The sequence below is a fragment of the Pelophylax lessonae genome (assembly GCF_965119305.1).
Source record: "Pelophylax lessonae genome assembly, chromosome: 10".
NCBI classification, from domain to species: Eukaryota; Metazoa; Chordata; class Amphibia; order Anura; family Ranidae; genus Pelophylax; species Pelophylax lessonae.
This window is the reverse complement of record NC_138777.1, coordinates 201238596-201261373: the sequence shown is the minus strand read 5'-3', so window position 1 is coordinate 201261373 and position 22778 is coordinate 201238596. Positions and strand designations below refer to the sequence as shown.

The window sequence follows — 22778 nt, the reverse complement described above, 5'->3', positions numbered from 1 at the left end:
GTGAGTTGTGTTGGCGGGGTCACTGGAGATGAGTTGTGTTGGCGGGGTCACTGGAGGTGAGTTGTGTTGGCGGGGTCACTGGAGATGAGTTGCGTTGGCGAGGTCACTGGAGATGAATTGTGTTGGCGGGGTCACTGGAGGTGAGTTGCGTTGGCGGGGTCACTGGAGATGAATTGTGTTGGCGGGGTCACTGGAGATGAGTTGTGTTGGCGGGGTCATTGGAGGTGAGTTTTGTTGGCGGGGTCACTCACTGAAGGTGTGTTGTGTTGGCGGGGTCACTGGTGGGGGTTGTGTTGGCGGGGTCACTGGGGGGGGGGTTGTGTTGGCGGGGTCACTGGAGGGCGTTGTGTTGGCGGGGTCACTGGAGGGCGTTGTGTTGGTGGGGTCACTGGAGGGCGTTGTGTTGGCGGGGTCACTGGAGGGCGCTGTGTTGGCGGGGTCACTGGAGGGCGTTGCGTTGGCGGGGTCACTGGAGGGCGTTGCGTTGGTGGGGTCACTGGAGGGCGTTGTGTTGGCAGGGTCACTTTTGTCTCTATTCAGTGGTAATTGCGGGGTGTAGTTAGTGTCACCCCAATGCACAGTTGTGGGGTCTCCTCCTCACCTCTCTGTCACCCCAGGACTGAGGACTCCATGTCAGAGGATCGGCACTGCCAGCCCCGCCCTCCTCTAGGGGGGGGGAGGGGAGATGGAAAGTGACAGAAATCTTTTACTGAGCGATAAGATGAAGAGATTTCATTCAAAATATCCGAAAAAAGAGAGGGAGGAGTCTACACACCGAGCACCTCCCACACCGCCTGCTATCACCTCCCTGTGCACACAGAGCCCTGCCTCCCGGAGTATATACACATAGATAGGGGGCGGAGCTATCATTCTCCTCCCTATAGGAGGCGCTAGTCGGAGTGGGAGGGGGAGCCGGAAGTGTGAGCGGACATGTGCAGACAGATCCCAGGGAGATGATTGGTAGACCGGTGTGTGCCGGGATCCGGGCTGTACTCCGGGGATCATCACTGTCATCATCCACTATGAGCCGGGGACTGAGCGCCGACCACCGAGGTACCGGAACACCCTAGACTGAGATACACACCCGGATCATAGAGACCCCTCCCCCCACTGATTGTATATACACCCCCATCCCCCCACTGATTGTATATACACCCCCCATCCCCCACTGATTGTATATACACCCCCCCATCCCCCCACTGATTGTATATACACCCCCCATCCCCCCACTGATTGTATATACACCCCCCCATCCCCCACTGATTGTATATACACCCCCCATCCCCCCACTGATTGTATATACACCCCCATCCCCCCACTGATTGTATATACACCCCCATCCCCCCACTGATTGTATATACACCCCCCATCCCCCACTGATTGTATATACACCCCCCCATCCCCCCACTGATTGTATATACACCCCCCATCCCCCCACTGATTGTATATACACCCCCCCATCCCCCACTGATTGTATATACACCCCCCATCCCCCCACTGATTGTATATACACCCCCATCCCCCCACTGATTGTATATACACCCCCCATCCCCCCACTGATTGTATATACACCCCCCATCCCCCCACTGATTGTATATACACCCCCATCCCCCCCACTGATTGTATATACACCCCCCATTCCCCCACTGATTGTATATACACCCCCCATCCCCCCACTGATTGTATATACATCCCCCATCCTCCCACTGATTGTATATACACCCCCACTGATTGTATATACACCCCCCCCCCACTGATTGTATATACACCCCCCATCCCCCCACTGATTGTATATACATCCCCCATCCTCCCACTGATTGTATATACACCCCCCCCCCACTGATTGTATATACACCCCCCCCCCACTGATTGTATATACACCCCCATCCCCCCACTGATTGTATATACATCCCCCATCCTCCCACTGATTGTATATACACCCCCCATCCCCCACTGATTGTATATACACCCCCCATCCCCCCACTGATTGTATATACACCCCCACCCCCCACTGATTGTATATACACCCCATCCCCCCACTGATTGTATATACACCCCCCATCCCCCACTGATTGTATATACACCCCCCATCCCCCACTGATTGTATATACACCCCATCCCCCCACTGATTGTATATATACCCCCCATCCCCCTACTGATTGTATATACACCCCCCCATACCCCCACTGATTGTATATACACCCCCCATCCCCCCCACTGATTGTATATACACCCCCCCATTCTCCCACTGATTGTATATACACCCCCCATCCCCCTACTGATTGTATATACACCCCCCATCCCCCCCACTGATTGTATATACACCCCCTCATTCCCCCACTGATTGTATCTAAAACCTCCCCCCACTGATTGTATATACACCCCCATCCCCCACTGATTGTATATACACCCCCCACCCCCCCCCACTGATTGTATATACACCCCCCACTGATTGTATATACACCCCCCATTCTCCCACTGATTGTATATACACCCCCCATCCCCCCACTGATTGTATATACACCCCCATCCCCCCACTGATTGTATATAAACCCCCCCCATTCTCCCACTGATTGCATATACACCCCCCCATACCCCCACTGATTGTATATACACCCCATCCCCCCACTGATTGTATATACACCCCATCCCCCCACTGATTGTATATACACCCCATCCCCCCACTGATTGTATATACACCCCATCCCCCCACTGATTGTATATACACCCCCCATCCCCCCACTGATTGTATATACACCCCCATCCCCCCACTGATTGTATATACACCCCCATCCCCCCACTGATTGTATATACACCCCATCCCCCTACTGATTGTATATACACCCCCCCCACTGATTGTATATACATCCCCCATCCCCCTACTGATTGTATATACACCCCCCACCCCCCCACTGATTGTATATACACCCCCCCATCCCCCACTGATTGTATATACACCCCCCATCCCCCCACTGATTGTATATACACCCCCACCCCCCACTGATTGTATATACACCCCCATCCCCCCACTGATTGTATATACACACCCCCATCCCCCCACTGATTGTATATACACCCCCCCATCCCCCACTGATTGTATATACACCCCATCCCCCCACTGATTGTATATACACCCCCCATCCCCCCACTGATTGTATATACACCCCCCCATCCCCCACTGATTGTATATACACCCCCCCATCCCCCACTGATTGTATATACACCCCCCCATCCCCCACTGATTGTATATACACCCCCCATCCCCCCACTGCTTGTATATACACCCCCACCCCCCACTGATTGTATATACACCCCCATCCCCCCACTGATTGTATATACACCCCCCCATCCCCCACTGATTGTATATACACCCCCCATCCCCCCACTGATTGTATATACACCCCCACTGATTGTATATACACCCCCATCCCCCCACTGATTGTATATACACCCCCCCATCCCCCACTGATTGTATATACACCCCATCCCCCTACTGATTGTATATACACCCCCCATCCCCCCCACTGATTGTATATACACCCCCCCATTCTCCCACTGATTGTATATACACCCCCCATCCCCCTACTGATTGTATATACACCCCCCCCCACTGATTGTATATACACCCCCCATCCCCCACTGATTGTATATACACCCCCCATCCCCCCCACTGATTGTATATACACCCCCTCATTCCCCCACTGATTGTATCTAAAACCTCCCCCCACTGATTGTATATACACCCCCATCCCCCCACTGATTGTATATACACCCCCCACCCCCCCCCACTGATTGTATATACACCCCCCACTGATTGTATATACACCCCCCATCCCCCCACTGATTGTATATACACCCCCCACTGATTGTATATACACCCCCATCCCCCCACTGATTGTATATACACCCCCATCCCCCCACTGATTGTATATACACCCCCCATCCCCCCACTGATTGTATATACACCCCCCATCCCCCCACTGATTGTATATACATCCCCCATCCCCCCACTGATTGTATATACATCCCCCATCCCCCCACTGATTGTATATACACCCCCATCCCCCTACTGATTGTATATACACCCCCCCCCACTGATTGTATATACACCCCCCACCCCCCCACTGATTGTATATACACCCCCATCCCCCTACTGATTGTATATACACCCCCCCCACTGATTGTATATACACCCCCACCCCCCACTGATTGTATATACACCCCCATCCCCCCACTGATTGTATATACACCCCATCCCCCCACTGATTGTATATACACCCCCATCCCCCCACTGATTGTATATACACCCCATCCCCCCACTGATTGTATATACACCCCCCATACCCCCACTGATTGTATATACACCCCCCATCCCCCCCACTGATTGTATATACACCCCCCCATTCTCCCACTGATTGTATATACACCCCCCATCCCCCTACTGATTGTATATACACCCCCCCCACTGATTGTATATACACCCCCCATCCCCCACTGATTGTATATACACCCCCCATCCCCCCCACTGATTATATATACACCCCCTCATTCCCCCACTGATTGTATCTAAAACCTCCCCCCACTGATTCTATATACACCCCCATCCCCCACTGATTGTATATACACCCCCCACCCCCCCACTGATTGTATATACACCCCCCACTGATTGTATATACACCCCCCATTCTCTCACTGATTGTATATACACCCCCCATCCCCCCACTGATTGTATATACACCCCCATCCCCCCACTGATTGTATCTAAAACATCCCCCCACTGATTGTATATACACCCCCATCCCCCCACTGATTGTATATACACCCCCCATCCCCCCCCCACTGATTGTATATAAACCCCCCCCATTCTCCCACTGATTGCATATACACCCCCCCATACCCCCATTGATTGTATATACACCCCATCCCCCCACTGATTGTATATACACCCCCATCCCCCCACTGATTGTATATACACCCCCATCCCCCCACTGATTGTATATACACCCCCCATCCCCCCACTGATTGTATATACACCCCCCATCCCCCCACTGATTGTATATACACCCCCATCCCCCCACTGATTGTATATACACCCCCCATCCCCCCACTGATTGTATATACACCCCCATCCCCCCACTGATTGTATATACACCCCCCATCCCCCCACTGATTGTATATACACCCCCCATCCCCCCACTGATTGTATATACACCCCCATCCCCCCACTGATTGTATATACACCCCCCACTGATTGTATATACACCCCCATCCCCCCACTGATTGTATATACACCCCCCATCCCCCTACTGATTGTATATACACCCCCCATCCCCCCACTGATTGTATATACACCCCCCCATCCCCCACTGATTGTATATACACCCCCCCCATCCCCCACTGATTGTATATACACCCCCCATCCCCCCACTGATTGTATATACACCCCCCCATCCCCCACTGATTGTATATACACCCCCCATCCCCCCACTGATTGTATATACACCCCCCCCCCCACTGATTGTATATACATCCCCCATCCCCCTACTGATTGTATATACACCCCCATCCCCCTACTGATTGTATATACACCCCCCCCACTGATTGTATATACATCCCCCATCCCCCTACTGATTGTATATACACCCCCACCCCCCACTGATTGTATATACACCCCCCCATCCCCCACTGATTGTATATACACCCCCCATCCCCCCACTGATTGTATATACACCCCCACCCCCTACTGATTGTATATACACCCCCATCCCCCCACTGATTGTATATACACCCCCCATCCCCCCCCCACTGATTGTATATAAACCCCCCCCATTCTCCCACTGATTGCATATACACCCCCCCATCCCCCCATTGATTGTATATACACCCCATCCCCCCACTGATTGTATATACACCCCATCCCCCTACTGATTGTATATACACCCCCCCCCACTGATTGTATATACATCCCCCATCCCCCTACTGATTTTATATACACCCCACCCCCCCACTGATTGTATATACACCCCCCCATCCCCCACTGATTGTATATACACCCCCCATCCCCCCACTGATTGTATATACACCCCCACCCCCCCACTGATTGTATATACACCCCCATCCCCCCACTGATTGTATATACACCCCCCCATCCCCCACTGATTGTATATACACCCCATCCCCCCACTGATTGTATATACACCCCCCCATCCCCCTACTGATTGTATATACACCCCCCATCCCCCACTGATTGTATATACACCCCCCATCCCCCCCACTGATTGTATATACACCCCCTCATTCCCCCACTGATTGTATCTAAAACCTCCCCCCACTGATTGTATATACACCCCCATCCCCCCACTGATTGTATATACACCCCCATCCCCCACTGATTGTATATACACCCCCCACCCCCCCCCCACTGATTGTATATACACCCCCCACTGATTGTATATACACCCCCCATCCCCCCACTGATTGTATATACACCCCCCATCCCCCCACTGATTGTATATACACCCCCATCCCCCCACTGATTGTATATACACCCCCATCCCCCCACTGATTGTATATACACCCCCCATCCCCCCACTGATTGTATATACACCCCCATCCCCCCACTGATTGTATATACACCCCCCATCCCCCCACTGATTGTATATACACCCCCCATCCCCCCACTGATTGTATATACACCCCCCATCCCCCCACTGATTGTATATACACCCCCCATCCCCCCACTGATTGTATATACACCCCCCCCACTGATTGTATATACATCCCCCCATCCCCCTACTGATTGTATATACACCCCCATCCCCCCACTGATTGTATATACACCCCCCCATCCCCCACTGATTGTATATACACCCCATCCCCCCACTGATTGTATATACACCCCCCATCCCCCTACTGATTGTATATACACCCCCCCATACCCCCACTGATTGTATATACACCCCCCATCCCCCCCACTGATTGTATATACACCCCCCCCATTCTCCCACTGATTGTATATACACCCCCCATCCCCCCCACTGATTGTATATACACCCCCCATCCCCCTACTGATTGTATATACACCCCCCCCCCCCACTGATTGTATATACACCCCCCATCCCCCACTGATTGTATATACACCCCCCATCCCCCCCACTGATTGTATATACACCCCCTCATTCCCCCACTGATTGTATCTAAAACCTCCCCCCACTGATTGTATATACACCCCCATCCCCCCACTGATTGTATATACACCCCCATCCCCCCCCCCCACTGATTGTATATACACCCCCCACTGATTGTATATACACCCCCCATCCCCCCACTGATTGTATATACACCCCCATCCCCCCACTGATTGTATCTAAAACATCCCCCCACTGATTGTATATACACCCCCATCCCCCCACTGATTGTATATACACCCCCCATCCCCCCCCCACTGATTGTATATAAACCCCCCCCATTCTCCCACTGATTGCATATACACCCCCCCATACCCCCATTGATTGTATATACACCCCATCCCCCCACTGATTGTATATACACCCCATCCCCCCACTGATTGTATATACACCCCCCATCCCCCCCACTGATTGTATATACACCCCCATCCCCCCACTGATTGTATATACACCCCCACCCCCCACTGATTGTATATACACCCCCCATCCCCCCACTGATTGTATATACACCCCCCATCCCCCCACTGATTGTATATACACCCCCCATCCCCCCACTGATTGTATATACACCCCCCATCCCCCCACTGATTGTATATACACCCCCACCCCCCACTGATTGTATATACACCCCCCATCCCCCCACTGATTGTATATACACCCCCATCCCCCCACTGATTGTATATACACCCCCCATCCCCCTACTGATTGTATATACACCCCCCATCCCCCCACTGATTGTATATACACCCCCCCCCCACTGATTGTATATACACCCCCCTATCCCCCACTGATTGTATATACACCCCCCATCCCCCCACTGATTGTATATACACCCCCCCATCCCCCACTGATTGTATATACACCCCCCATCCCCCCACTGATTGTATATACACCCCCCCCCCCACTGATTGTATATACATCCCCCATCCCCCTACTGATTGTATATACACCCCCACCCCCCCCACTGATTGTATATACACCCCCATCCCCCTACTGATTGTATATACACCCCCCCCACTGATTGTATATACATCCCCCATCCCCCTACTGATTGTATATACACCCCCACCCCCCCACTGATTGTATATACACCCCCCCATCCCCCACTGATTGTATATACACCCCCCATCCCCCCACTGATTGTATATACACCCCCACCCCCTACTGATTGTATATACACCCCCACCCCCCACTGATTGTATATACACCCCCACCCCCCACTGATTGTATATACACCCCCCATCCCCCCACTGATTGTATATACACCCCCCCCCACTGATTGTATATACACCCCCCTATCCCCCACTGATTGTATATACACCCCCCATCCCCCCACTGATTGTATATACACCCCCCCATCCCCCACTGATTGTATATACACCCCCCATCCCCCCACTGATTTTATATACACCCCCCCCCCACTGATTGTATATACATCCCCCATCCCCCTACTGATTGTATATACACCCCCACCCCCCCCACTGATTGTATATACACCCCCATCCCCCTACTGATTGTATATACACCCCCCCCACTGATTGTATATACACCCCCATCCCCCTACTGATTGTATATACACCCCCCCCACTGATTGTATATACACCCCCCATCCCCCCACTGATTGTATATACACCCCCACCCCCTACTGATTGTATATACACCCCCACCCCCCACTGATTGTATATACACCCCCACCCCCCACTGATTGTATATACACCCCCCCATCCCCCACTGATTGTATATACACCCCCCATCCCCCTACTGATTGTATATACACCCCATCCCCCCACTGATTGTATATACACCCCCCCATCCCCCTACTGATTGTATATACACCCCCCATCCCCCCCACTGATTGTATATACACCCCCCCATACCCCCACTGATTGTATATACACCCCCCCATTCTCCCACTAATTGTATATACACCCTCCCCCCATCCCCCCACTGATTGTATATACACCCCCTTACCCCCTCTTCATTATCTGTACTCTGTAGTGATCTGTCCTCCTTCCCCCTTCATGTCATCACTAATAGTCATTTCCAGTAATAATCCTCATTAATGACTGGAACCATCATGAATAGTCAGTGGTAATGAACTATAAATGCCCAGTGCTTGTACAGAGTGTAAGCTCTTCTGGTGCAGAGACTGATCTGACTGGCTCAGTGTTCTTTGTACAGCACTGCAGTATATGTCACAGCTATATAACTGTATAATAATATTGTATGACTGGGGGGCATTAGAGTGTAAGCTCCTCTGAGCAAGCATTGTGTCTTACTGTCCGCTGTAGCCAGCATCTGTCCTTTCCCAGTACATGGCGTGGCGCCCCAGCTGCCTTAACTCCAGATCAGCTGTGTGTCATATGTGTGACACGATTCTGGCCAAAATGAGAATCACGATTTTTTAGCTTGGAATAAAGATCACAATTCTCTGTGTAACAAAAAAAAAATTGGGATAACTTTACTGTTACGTTTTTTTTTTTTTTTTATTCATTAAAGTCTATTAATTGCGTTTGAAAGACTGCTACGCAAATACAGTGTGACATAAAATATAACAACAATCGCCATTTTATTCTGTAGGGTCTGTGCTAAAAAAATATATAAAATGTTTGGGGGTTCTAAGTACTTTTCTAGCAAGCAAGATTTTAACTTGCAAGCAACAAGTGTCAGAAAAAGGTCTAGTCTTTAAGAGGTTAAACTTACTTTCTCCCTGGCAGAGGGAAGGAAAAGATACAATGTAATCATTTTGTTTATAGTTACTGGGAGACTTAATGCTGATAGGCATTTGCGGGGAGGCTTTTTTTTTTCCACAGCTGTTCTCTCTGCTTCCTATGCAATGAATCGAGCATATGTCAGGTTTAGATCGTCAGGGGGGGTGAATCGAGATCGCGATTTTCATACGATTAATCATGCAGCTCTACCTTCCACACATAGCTACAACTTATGTCACTGTTGTGTGCTGTGAGCGCGCCCAGTTGCACGCTCCTAGCTCTGTGACTGCGCCCCGTAAATGGCGTCTCCTGCTCAACAATCCAGAGCCATTGAGGCATCTCCAGCCGGCGGGGAAGCCGTACATTTTACTATAAAGAGGAAAATGGCCTACGGGACTTTTAAGAGACGCCGCAAACATTAAAAGTATATAAATTTATTACATAGAAAAAATATACATATAAAATCAGATCATGAAAAATCGTTATAATATCAATTCATTGGTAGAAGCAGAATAAAAAATGAAATGTAAATTCATACAATTTGTATCCCGTTAGACCTCTCTATACTCCAGGGATTCCCAGTCCTAGGATTTCCTTCTATCTGGCTTTTCCCATTTGTCTGTCCGTGGTTTGACTCTCCTTCCACCCCCCAACTCTTGGAGGGGAAGATTTGCACTCCAAAAAAAGGGATTCTCTCCATCACCACGTTAATTATATTGACCATTGGAACAGTTGACTGGACGTAGTAGAGAGTTTATTAGTTACATGAGAAGATCTCGATTATTGTATTATTCATATCTGTTTCTCCTGATGAAGCGAACTATAGATTTTGTGAAACGCATTGAGACCGACCTAGCACAGAATATTGAGATTGTTATTGACGGCACAGAATGTTGGGAATAAGATAAAGTTACATTTTGTATGAATTTACATTTCATTCTTTGTTTTGCTTCTACCGGTGGATTTACATTGTAAAAATTTTTCAGGATCTGAAAAAAAGAATTGTTGCTCAACATAAAGATGGCCTAGGCCAGTGATGGCAAACCTTGGCACCCCAGATGTTTTGCAACTACATTTCCCATGATGCTTAACTACACTGCAGACTACAGGAGCATCATGGGAAATGTAGTCCCAAAACATCTGGGGTGCCAAGGTTTGTCATCACTGGCCTAGGCTATAAGAAGATTGCCAAGACCATATAACTGAGCTGCAGCACGGTGGCCAAGACCATACAGCGGTTTAACAGGACAGGTTCCACTCAGAACAGGCCTCGCCATGATCGACCAAAGAAGTCGAGTGCATGTGCTCAGCGTCGTATCCAGAGGTTGTCTTTGGGAAATAGATGTATGAGTGCTGCCAACATTGCTGCGCAGAGGTTGAAGGGGTGGGGGGTCAGCCTGTCAGTGCTCAGACCATACGCCGCACACTGCATCAAATTGGTCTGCATGGCTGTCGTGCCAGTAGGAAACCTCTTCTAAAGATGATGCACAAGAAAGCCTGCAAACAGTTTGCCCAAGAAAAGCAGACTAAGGACATGGATTACTGCAACCATATCCTGTGGTCTGATGAGACCAAGATAAACTTATTGGGTTCAGATGGTGTCAAGCGTGTGTGGCGGCAACCAGGTGAGGAGTACAAAGACAAGTTACATAGTTACATAGTAGGCGAGGTTGAATAAAGACAATAGTCCATCCAGTTCAACCTGTGTAGGTGTGTGTGTGGCTGTAATCCTCTCTCATACCCCTGAATGTTCTGATCCTTGAGATGTAAGTCCAATAGTCTTTTGAAAGCCACCATATTACCTGCAGAAACCACCTCTTGTGGTAGAGAATTCCACAATCTTGTAGCCCTAACAGTAAAGAACCCCCCACGTTGCCTGAGGTTAAAACGCTTCTCCTCTAATCGCATTGTATGCCCCCGAGTCCTCATGCAATCCCTGCGACTGAACAGCTTTTCTTCTAAGCCTAGATCCCCATTGAGATATTTAAAAATTGCTATCATGTCCCCCCTCAGGCGTCTCTTCTCCAGGGAGAATAAATCGATCTATTGCAGACGCTCTTCATAATTAAGGTCCTCCAATCCCCTAATCAGTTTAGTTGCCCTTCTCTGGACTCTCTCCAGCTCCAGCACATCCCTCCTGAGGACTGGCGACCAGAAATGGACGGAATACTCCAGATGCGGTCGGACCAGAGTTTTATAAAGTGGAAGGATTATAGTCTTATCTCTGGAATACATCCCTTTCTTTATGCATGCTAATATTCTGCTGGCTTTGGCAGCTGCCGCTTGACATTGCATGCTGTTGCTTAGTCTATCATCAACCAAGACTCCCAGATCCTTCTCCATTTTTGATTCCCCCAAGGGTTCCCCTCCTAATGTGTATTGTGCTTTTATGTTTCTAGTCCCCAAGTGCAAAACCTTACACTTCTCTACGTTAAACCTCATTTGCCAAGTCATTGCCCACTCCGTTATTTTGTCCAGGTCATTCTGTAGGATATCTGCTTCATGCTGTGCAGTTATTGCCCTACCCAATTTTGTGTCATCTGCAAAAACTGATATCTAACTACTGATCCCGACCTCAATGCTGTTTATGAATAAATTGAACAAGGTTGGTCCCAGGACTGAGCCCTGGGGCACCCCGCTTACCACCTCAGACCAGTCTGAGTATGCGCTGTTTATTACCACCCTTTGGACACGCCCTTTTAGCCAGTTCCGTATCCAGAAGCACACCCTGTGTGTCTTGCCTACAGTCAAGTATGGCTGTGGGAGTGTCATAATCTGGGGGTGAATGAGTGCTGCTGGCACTGGGGAGCTACAGTTCATTGAGGGATCCATGAATGCCAACATGTACTGTGACATACTGAAGCAGAGTATGATCCCCTCCCTTTAGAGACTGAGCCGCAGGGCAGTATTCCAACATAACGACTCCAAACACACCTCCAAGATGACCACTGCCTTGCTAAAGAAGCTGAGGGTAAAGGTGATGGATTGGCAAAGCATGTCTCCAGACCTAAACCCTATTGAGCATCTGTGGGACATCCTCAAACGGAAGGTGGAGGAGCGCAAGGTCTCTAACATCCACCAGCTCTGGGATGTCATCATGGAGGAGTGGAAGAGGACTACAGTGGCAACCTGTGAAGCTCTGGTGAACTCCATGCCCAAGAGGGTTAAGGCAGTGCTGGAAAATAATGGTGGCCACACAAAATATTGACACTTTGGGCCCAATTTGGACATTTTCTTTTACGGGTGTACTCACTTTTGTTGCCAGAGGTTTATACATTAAAGGCTGTGTGTTGTTATTTTGAGGGAACAGCGAATGTACACTGTTAGGGCTCTTTCACACGCGCCGCCTCCGCAGGCGGATCCGTGTTGCTCAGCGGGGATCGATCCGCAATCCCCGCTGAGCCGGCGGATGACAGCTCCGTCTCCGCTTGCAGAGCGGAGAGGGAGGTGTCTCAGCACCCGCTGCCCTCTATGGGGGATCGGATGAGAGCCGACCGCTTGTCCTCTCTCATCAGATCCGCTCCGATTACTGAACGGATGGAAAAATAGGGTTTCTATCCGTCCAGATTTCAGCACAGGATCGGATGCGGATGGCAGCGGGTGTCAGCGGAGGTGTCTCCGCTGACACCCGCTGCCCCATAGAGCTGCATGGAGGATCCGATCAGATCCGCCTAAAAAACCTACAGGTGGATCTGATCGGACCGCCCGTGTGAAAGAGCCCTTATACAAGCTGTACACTCACTACTTTACATTGTAGCAAAGTATCATTTCTTCAGTGTTGTCACATGAAAAGATAATAAAATATTTACAAAAACGTGAGGGGTGTACTCGCTTTTGTGAGATACTGTACATCGTTTCGCGGGACAGAGCTGACCTGTCGCTGTAGAAATATGGCGACTGATCGGCAAGTGGTTAAATTTAGGGTGCCAATAATTTCATCTAGTACATTTTTGGAGGTTTGCTTGGAATGTGTCAGATTTGGCTTTTTGTTTCTCTACTTTTTTGCGTCATACCAATGCAAACCAAATAAACGTGTGTACACCATATTGTCAAAAGTATTGGGACGCCTGCCTTTACACGCACATGAACTTTAATGGCATCCCAGTCTTAGACCGTAGGGTTCAATATTGAGTTGGCCCACTCTTTGCAGCTATAACAGCTTCAACTCTTCTGGGAAGGCAGTCCACAAGGTTTAGGAGTGTCTTCGGGCATGTTTTACCTTTATTGCAGAAGCGCATTTGTGAGGTCAGGCACTGATGTAGACGAGAAGGCCTGGCTCGCAGTCTCCGCTCTAATTCATCCCAGAGGTGTTCTAACGAATCTGTAGATTGCACTCCCAATATGTACAGTTTTCTTCTAATTTTTGCAGCCTGGAGGTTCCTGAATCTATGGTGGCCAACCTGCGCTCCAGGGATCACATCTGGTCCTTTGGCACTTTTTATGTGCCCCTCAGGGCTCCTGCAGCCTCTACTGTTTCTGCAATCTATGTCTCCCTAAGCATGTCCCTAGTCTCCTATAACTCCTAAAGCAGGGGTCTCCAAACGTCTGAAAAAAAGGGCCAGTTTCCTGCCTTTCAGACTTGAGGAGGGCCAGACTGTGGCCAATAGGAAGAGAAAATGCCCCAGCATCAAGTGTCAGGCTTGGTGGTTAATGGGATTTAAAAGATGGTCAGTAGAGGAGGAAAAATGTCCCATTATTGATACTAGTGACAGGAACAGTGCCCCATTGTTGGTGTGAGTGGGAGGAATGATGCCCCATCATTGGTATTGGTGGGGATGAAGAGAGCCCCAGCATTGGTATCAGTGGGAGGAATTATGCCCCATTATTGGTATTGGTGGGGAGGAAGAGTGCCCCAGCATTGGTATCAGTGGGAGGAATTATGCCCCATTATTGGTATTGGTGGGGAGGAAGAGTGCCCCAGCATTGGTATCAGTGGGAGGAATGATGCCCCATCATTGGTATTGGTGGGGAGGAATGATGCCCTATCATTGGTATTGGTGGGGAGGAAGAGTGCCCCAGCATTGGTATCAGTGGGAAGAATGATGCCCTATCATTGGTATTGGTGGGGAGGAAGAGTGCCCCAGCATTGGTATCAGTGGGAAGAATGATGCCCTATCATTGGTATTGGTGGGGAGGAAGAGTGCCCCAGCATTGGTATCAGTGGGAAGAATGATGCCCTATCATTGGTATTGGTGGGGAACAAGAGTGCCCCAGCATTGGTATCAGTGGGAAGAATGATGCCCTATCATTGGTATTGGTAGGGAGGAAGAGTGCCCCAGCATTGGTATCAGTGGGAGGAATGATGCCCCATCATTGGTATTGGTGGGGAGGAAGAGTGCCCCAGCATTGGTATCAGTGGGAAGAATGATGCCCTATCATTGGTATTGGTGGGGAGGAAGAGTGTCCCAGCATTGGTATCAGTGGGAGGAATGATGCCCCATCATTGGTATTGGTGGGGAGGAAGAGTGCCCCAGCATTGGTATCAGTGGAAGGAATGATGCCCCATCATTGGTATTGGTGGGGAGGAAGAGTGCCCCAGCATTGGTATCAGTGGAAGGAATGATGCCCCATCATTGGTATTGGTGGGGAGGAAGAGTGCCCCAGCATTGGTATCAGTGGGAGGAATGATGCCCCATCATTGGTATTGGTGGGGAGGAAGAGTGCCCCAGCATTGGTATAAGTGGGAGGAATAGTCCCCAACTGTTGGTGTCAGTGAAAGCAACAGTGCCTCATTGTTAGTATCAGCAGGAGGAATAGTGCCTAAAGGACTGGACAAAGGCAAGGAAAGGGGCGCATCCTGCCCTTGGGCTGCAGTTTGGAGACCACTGTCCTATAGCATGTTTAGTGTTTGACCATCTCTTGTAGCATGGCTGTAGTCTCTGACAGTCTCATGCCCATGTTTTTTGACCATCTCTCGTGTCCTGTCCCTTGGCTTCGGCCATATCCTGTTGAGTAATGAGAATTGAAATCGAAGCACCATACCACTGAGGTCCAGATACAACTTTATTCCATTAAAATTAGAGGTATAATGCTGTCCCGGTCCCCTCCCCCCTGCGGAAGAACCAGATCATTTGCACTAGGGATAGACCGATATGTTTTTTTTTCAGGGCTGATACTGATACCAATATTTTGGTCACAACGTATCGGTATAGGCCGATATGGGCCGATATTTTGTACATTAAAAGTTTTGAAAAATAAAGACCATTTTTGACACAAATCTGGTACTGAACATGTTAATTTTTGTTTAATGCTTAATGGCTGGCTGGCTTGCACCCTGTGGTGGGTGGCTGGCTGACTGGCTCCCTGTGGTGGGTAGCTGGCTGGCTGGCACCCTGTGGTGGATGGCTGGCTGGCACCCTGTGGTGGGTGGCTGGCTGGCACCCTGTGGTGGGTGGCTGGCTGGCACCCTGTGGTGGATGGCTGGCTGGCACCCTGTGGTGGATGGCTGGCTGGCACCCTGTGGTGGGTGGCTGGCTGGCACCCTGTGGTGGGTGGCTGGCTGGCACCCTGTGGTGGGTGGCTGGCTGGCACCCTGTGGTGGGTGGCTGGCTGGCACCCTGTGGTGGGTGGCTGGCTGGCACCCTGTGGTGGATGGCTGGCTGGCACCCTGTGGTGGATGGCTGGCTGGCACTCTGTGGTGGGTGGCTGGCTGGCACTCTGTGGTGGGTGGCTGGCTGGCACTCTGTGGTGGGTGGCTGGCTGGCACCCTGTGGTGGATGGCTGGCTGGCTCCCTGTGGTGGATGGCTGGCTGGCTCCCTGTGGTTGATGGCTGGCACCCTGTGGTGGCTGGCTGGCTGGCACCCTGTGGTGGCTGGCTGGCTGGCACCCTGTGGTGGCTGGCTGGCTGGCACCCTGTGGTGGCTGGCTGGCTGGCACCCTGTGGTGGCTGGCTGGCAGCCTGTGGTGGGTGGCTGGCTGGCAGCCTGTGGTGGGTGGCTGGCTGGCAGCCTGTGGTGGGTGGCTGGCTGGCACTCTGTGGTGGGTGGCTGGCTGACTGGCTCTCTGTGGTGAGTGGCTGGCTGACTGGCTCCCTGTGGTGGGTAGCTGGCTGGCACCCTGTGGTGGATGGCTGGCTGGCACCCTGTGGTGGATGGCTGGCTGGCACTCTGCGGTGGGTGGGTGGCTGGCTGGCACTCTGTGGTGGGTGGGTGGCTGGCTGGCACTCTGTGGTGGGTGGGTGACTGGCTGGCACTCTGTGGTGGGTGGGTGACTGGCTGGCACTCTGTGGTGGGTGGGTGGCTGGCTGGCACAGGGCCTGTGGATGGCTGGCTGGTACAGGGCCGGTGGATGTGGGTGGGGGGCTGGCTGGCACCGGGCTGCTGTGGGTGGGTGTATGGCTGGGATACACTCCCGCAAGTCTAGTCCCAACTCCAGACGAGGCTGTCCAAGGCGAGGGAGGCGGTCTAAGAAGGCGGTCTAAGAAGGCAGAATGACGTCACAAAAATATCGGCCAGTTCCGGGGGCCGATACCAATATATCGGGGAAGGTGCATATCGGCCTTGCCGATAATCGGTCTATCCCTAATTTGCACCAACCTCAATACCTGAAGATTAAGGTAGCAATACCAGGAGTATAATTCCACGGGTCCAGCGCTATCTATCCACTTTCCTCAAATATCCTTTTGTATCTTCTGTTTCAGATACTGAATATTTGTTTTTTGTGTGGTCCTTTGGTGATGTCAGGCTTACTATTTTAAGAAAGTTGACCTTTACCACTGTAAATAGTCCAGAATTTTATATTTAATGTTTTTTTTTTTTTTTCTTTCGCTGCCTATTGTTTTTGATTGTGTCCATTTTTTTTCCCCCCATAGGTAATCTTTTAAGGAACAAAGCAAAAAGCACGGTAAGTGTGCCTACTTCTAAAGTCTGTTTAAAAAAAAAAAAAAAAAGTAAAGTTGATCTACGTTACCACACCCCCTTAACCTAACACGGCGGCCGAAGGGGGTTGTACATATCATGACTTGTTACTTATAGCCAGGCATTTGTGCCTAGTCTTGGCAATAATATACATTATGTAGTGCCTTGAAAAAGTATTCATACCCCTTGAAATTTTCCACATTTTGTGATGTTACAACCAAAAACATAAATGTTTTTTTTATGTAATTAGACCAACACAAAATGGCCCATAATTGTGTTCAAAATTTTCTACAAATATTTCAAAAATGTGGTGTGTATTTGTATTAACCCCCAAGTCAATACTTTGTAGAACCACCTTTCACTGCAATTACAGCTGCAAGTCTTTTTGGGATGTCTCTACCAGCTTTGCACATCTAGAGAGAGGGAAATTTTTGCCCATTCTTCTTTGAAAAATAGCTCAAGCTCTGTCAGATTGAATGGAGAGTGTCTGTACAGCAATTTTCAAGTCTTGCCACAGATTCTCCATTGGATTTAGGTCTGGACTTTGACTGGGCCATTCTAACACATGAATATGCTTTGATCTAAACCATTCCATTGTAGCTCTGGCTGTATGTTTCGGGTCGTTGTCCGCTGGAAGGTGAACCTACGCTCCACTCAAGTCTTTTGCAGACTCTAGCAGGTTTACTTTTAAGATTGTCCTATATTTGGCTCCATCCATCTGCCCATCAACTCTGACCAGCTTCCCTGTCCCTGCTGAAGAAAAGCATCCCCACAACATTATGCTGCCACCACCATGTTTCACAGTAGAGATCATGGGTTCAGGGTGATGTGCAGTGTTCGTTTTCCACCACACATAGCATTTTGCTTTTTGGCAGGTCATTGAAGTCAATGGGACACGATTTTGCATTGAATGCCATGCAAGTATACGGTGTTATAAGAATCAGTTACTGTTTTATTTTCCATTAGAAATGTTCCCTAGAATATGCCAGTCATCCAGAAAATTTGATATAGCTTTTTATTTGCAGGAAGTCTCCCTGGCATTCAGGAATTGTTGGCTCCTCATGGTTTCATTTATGATTCAACGAGTTGGGAATCATTGTCACAGATAATAAGGTTGTATGTCTGGTTTTGTCTTGCAGATCTGTGTAGAGGGGAACATAGCAAGTGGAAAAACCAGCTGTCTCCAATACTTCTCCAACACTGAAAACCTTGAGGTATCTATGCAATGTTGGTGGCTTTTCTCCTAGACCTAGTCCTATGAATAATTGGGGGGGGCACATTTTAAGAGAGCACGTAGCCATTTTTATTATAGTCCACACTGCACCCCACATTTTCCAGTCTATTTATTATATACGGGCCGTAGTGTTGAGCCTGCGGTGCCTCACAGGGTTCTCTCTGCTTGACGCAGCAGGGAAAGCTTTGTGATTGGAGGAGAACCAATCATGTGGCTTTAACACGTCACATAACTGGGCACTCCTGGCTTTTTTTTTTTTCTTTACTTTTTCTACAATACACATTTATTGCACTCCGCTGGCTTCGGCCTCTTAAAGCCAGCAGAGCATAATGCCCTTTTTTTTTAAACAGACCCTATATAGCAGGGATCCTCAAACTACGGCCCTCCAGCTGTTGCAGAACTACACATCCCATGAGGCATTGTAAAACTCTGACATTCACAGACATGACTTGGGATGATGGGAATTGTAGTTCCTGAACAACTAAAGGGCCATAGTTTGAAGACCCCCTGCTATAGAGTCTCAATCTGCAGGGCAACGCAAACATGGGACATTGCAAAGTGTATTTATCCATATCGGAAGTTGGATCACTGTTGACAAATTGGACAAAGGTTTTACGTCTCATTCCCACCTTTTGTGTTCCTAGAAATGCACAAAAAAAGTACCAAAACGCGCATCATGCTTGCAGTGCCATTAAAGTGTTACTAAACCCAGGAGCCTGCATTCACTATATCTGATCTATTACAGTACACAGAACATGGAAATGAAATTATTTTAGGAAATATAAACCGCTAAATGCCCTTTCTTATCAGCAGTATATAGCAGTCTTGTAACTTCTATTAGTGTCTGGTTAAAGCTTGTAGGAGGAGTTTTCATTCTCCCATGATTGTCCTATGAGCAGGGGTCTTCAAACTGCAGCCCTCCAGCTGTTCAGGAACTACAAATCCCATCATGCCTAGTTATGTCTGTGAATGTCGGAGTTTTACAATGCCTCATGGGATGTGTAGTTCTGCAACAGCTGGAGGGCCGTAGTTTGAGGATCCCTGTCCTATGAGGCTGCAAGACCCCTGACACTCTGCCAGGACAGTGCTGATTGGCCCTGTGCTGATCACATGCACTCTCCCAAGAAAAAAAAGCTCTCTAGCAATACACACCAAACCGAGCATGTGCAGCCTGACTCCATCTGTATCAGGAAATGATTGGGAGAAAGTGGAAGGAGGAGATAATCAGAGAGACAGGATCAAACAGCCTTTTTACACAATGTGGAGGATTAACCCCTTAGGTTCCACAGTGAGTATAACAAGCATGCTTTACTGCATATACAGACTGATTTTACTGTTGTGGGTTTAGTAACACTTTAATTCCTAATGGCACCACAAATGTGGGTCGCAGTTACGCATTTTGTCACCTGACAACATGCATGAGGCTCATTGCAAAGAAGTGCAGGAGCTACGAATGGTGCGTTTCAAGTTAATTGGCTGCCCTTTGCTGCCATGTGCACTAAAACAGTGTTGTGAGTTGCGCAGGGCCTTATTGGTATAGGTTACTGATATTGCATGATCTCTGAGTAAAGTGTTTTACTATGTAACCTGATGGAGAGACCCAAGTATTCTCAATAGTTTGGAACCAAATTTTCTCTATGGCCAAATGTTTTTAGACAACTGACCATAACATAGGTTTATTGTTATTATATAGGATTCATGTAGCGCCAACAGTTTACGCAGCGCTTTACAATTTGAGGGTAGACCGTACAAATACAATACACTTTAATACAGTAGGAATCAGTGGGCCCTGCTCGTTAGAGCTTACAATCTAATGCCTCGTTTCCACTGAGTGGTACGGTTCGGTACAGTACGCAATTTTTGCTGTTTCCATTGTCAAAAGTTGTAAATGGTACACTAAATCCGTACCGTACCATTTTTTTGGTACCCTTTTGTTGTGGTACCAAGCACATTAGTACCGTACCAACAGGGTGGAGCAATACTGTTGAGGTACTGTTGGCGGCAGAGATGTATAGTAACTAAGTAGAACTACTTCACTACTGTACATAAGTACCGAAATGCGGTATCTGTACTTTCCTAGAGTAGAATTTTTTTCTCCTACTTCCACTTTTACTTCACTACATTTTTTCGATGATTTCAATACTTCTACTCCAATATTTTCTTTTTGTGCTGCATAGTTACTCGTTAGGGTCCTTTCACACGGCCGCTCCGTGTGTCCGCAAATCATCCCATCCGTTTGCGGATGATTTGCGGACATAATGTAAGTGAATGGCACTGCGGGTGTCAGCGGAATACCATCCTCTGACACCCGATTTTCCTCCTTTCAGTTCTGTTCCGTTTTTACGAATGGAACAGAACCCCATTTTTTCTTCCGTGTAAAAAACGGAAAGGAAGGAAAATCGGATGTCAGCGGTGTCATCCGCTGACATCCGCAGTGCCATATACTTACATTATGTCCGCATATCATCCGCAAACGGATGGGATGATATGCAGGCACACGGAGTGGATGACAGAAATGTCATCCGCTCCGTGGAAAAAAAAAAAAAAAAAAGTCCCGCATCGGACCTTTCACACAGAGCGGCCGTGTGAAAGGACCCTTACAATTATAAAAATGACCACTGCCAGAACAGTAGATGGCAGGTTTCATGAAGCTCAAAACATGTGTATTATCAGCGCATACGAAAATAAAAGCTACTGTATGTATAAATAAAAGCTGCATTTGAAATAATAAAAAACAATATGATGTTCAAACTTTTGACTTCTTTCTTTAAGGCTACATTCACACCTGAGCGTAGCGTTTTCGCGTGTTTTTACCGCGATTTTTACCGCGATTTTTGTGCAGGCGTTTTTAGATTGAATAGAGACAAATGGAAAACGCCTGTAATCTGCCCAAAAAGAAGCTCATGTACTTTTTTGAGCGTTGGGCGTTTTGTATACAGCATCAAAACGCTCAGATGTGAACAGGGGCCATTGAAATGAATAGGATTTGTCTTGTTGGGCGTTTTGAGAGCTGATCCTAGAGCAGAAAAACGCCCCAAAAACGCCCCAAAACGCCTACATGTGAACGGAGCCTAATAACTACATAACACAGTACTTGTACTTTCACTTTCAGTACTTGAGTAGCAAAATTTTTTAAAAAAAGTACAAAAAATGTTGAATACTTTAGTACTTCTACTCAAGTCACTTTTTGATCGAGCACTTGTACTTTTACTCAAGTATGGGTTTTGAGTACTTTATACAACTCTGGTTGGCGGTGGAAACGCAAGCCCGATCAAGGTGTACCGCACCGAACCGTACCATACCACTTAATGGAAACAAGGCATAAGAGATGAGCTTGCTGGACATCTATTTCAAAAACCATGGGCATTAATGTGAAGTTGACCATCTTCCCCCTATAACACTTACACTGGCTTACGTGGGCCTACTTTGCCTATATTATATATATATATATATATATATATATATATATATATATATATATATATATATATATAATTTTTTTACTTTTTGGAGAAAAAAAAAGCATTGTCTTACGATTGCGTGCCGCCCTCCCTAGGATTACACATAGATCACCTGGTTGTGCAGCAGACCGGATCTCATTTGTTCTACAGACAAAATCACCAGTTGCTGTAAATAGGGAAGAAAATGGTCCATTGTCAAATGTTTTAACTAATGGCTTTTTTTTTTTTTAGGTGTTAACGGAGCCTGTGGCTAAATGGAGGAATGTTCATGGTCATAATCCACTGGTAAGTAACATTTAAAATGTTACTTAAGGCTACGTTCACATCT

The 22778-nt window shown here is 48.5% G+C and overlaps 1 protein-coding gene across 2 annotated transcripts in view; it reads left to right on the top strand.

Annotated features, from left to right (window-relative positions):
- Positions 1-870: 870 nt before the first annotated feature.
- TK2 (thymidine kinase 2) overlaps positions 871-22778 on the top strand; it is a 90273-nt gene continuing 68365 nt past the window's right edge. For both annotated transcript variants that reach the window (XR_014225808.1, XM_082270384.1), the window contains exons 1-4: positions 871-1053; positions 17710-17741; positions 18895-18969; positions 22682-22735. Coding sequence is in view for 1 of the 2 variants with exons in the window: in XM_082270384.1 (XP_082126510.1) it covers positions 954-1053; positions 17710-17741; positions 18895-18969; positions 22682-22735 (261 nt within the window). In the remaining variant the exon portion in view is untranslated. The remainder of the gene's footprint in view (positions 1054-17709; positions 17742-18894; positions 18970-22681; positions 22736-22778) is intronic.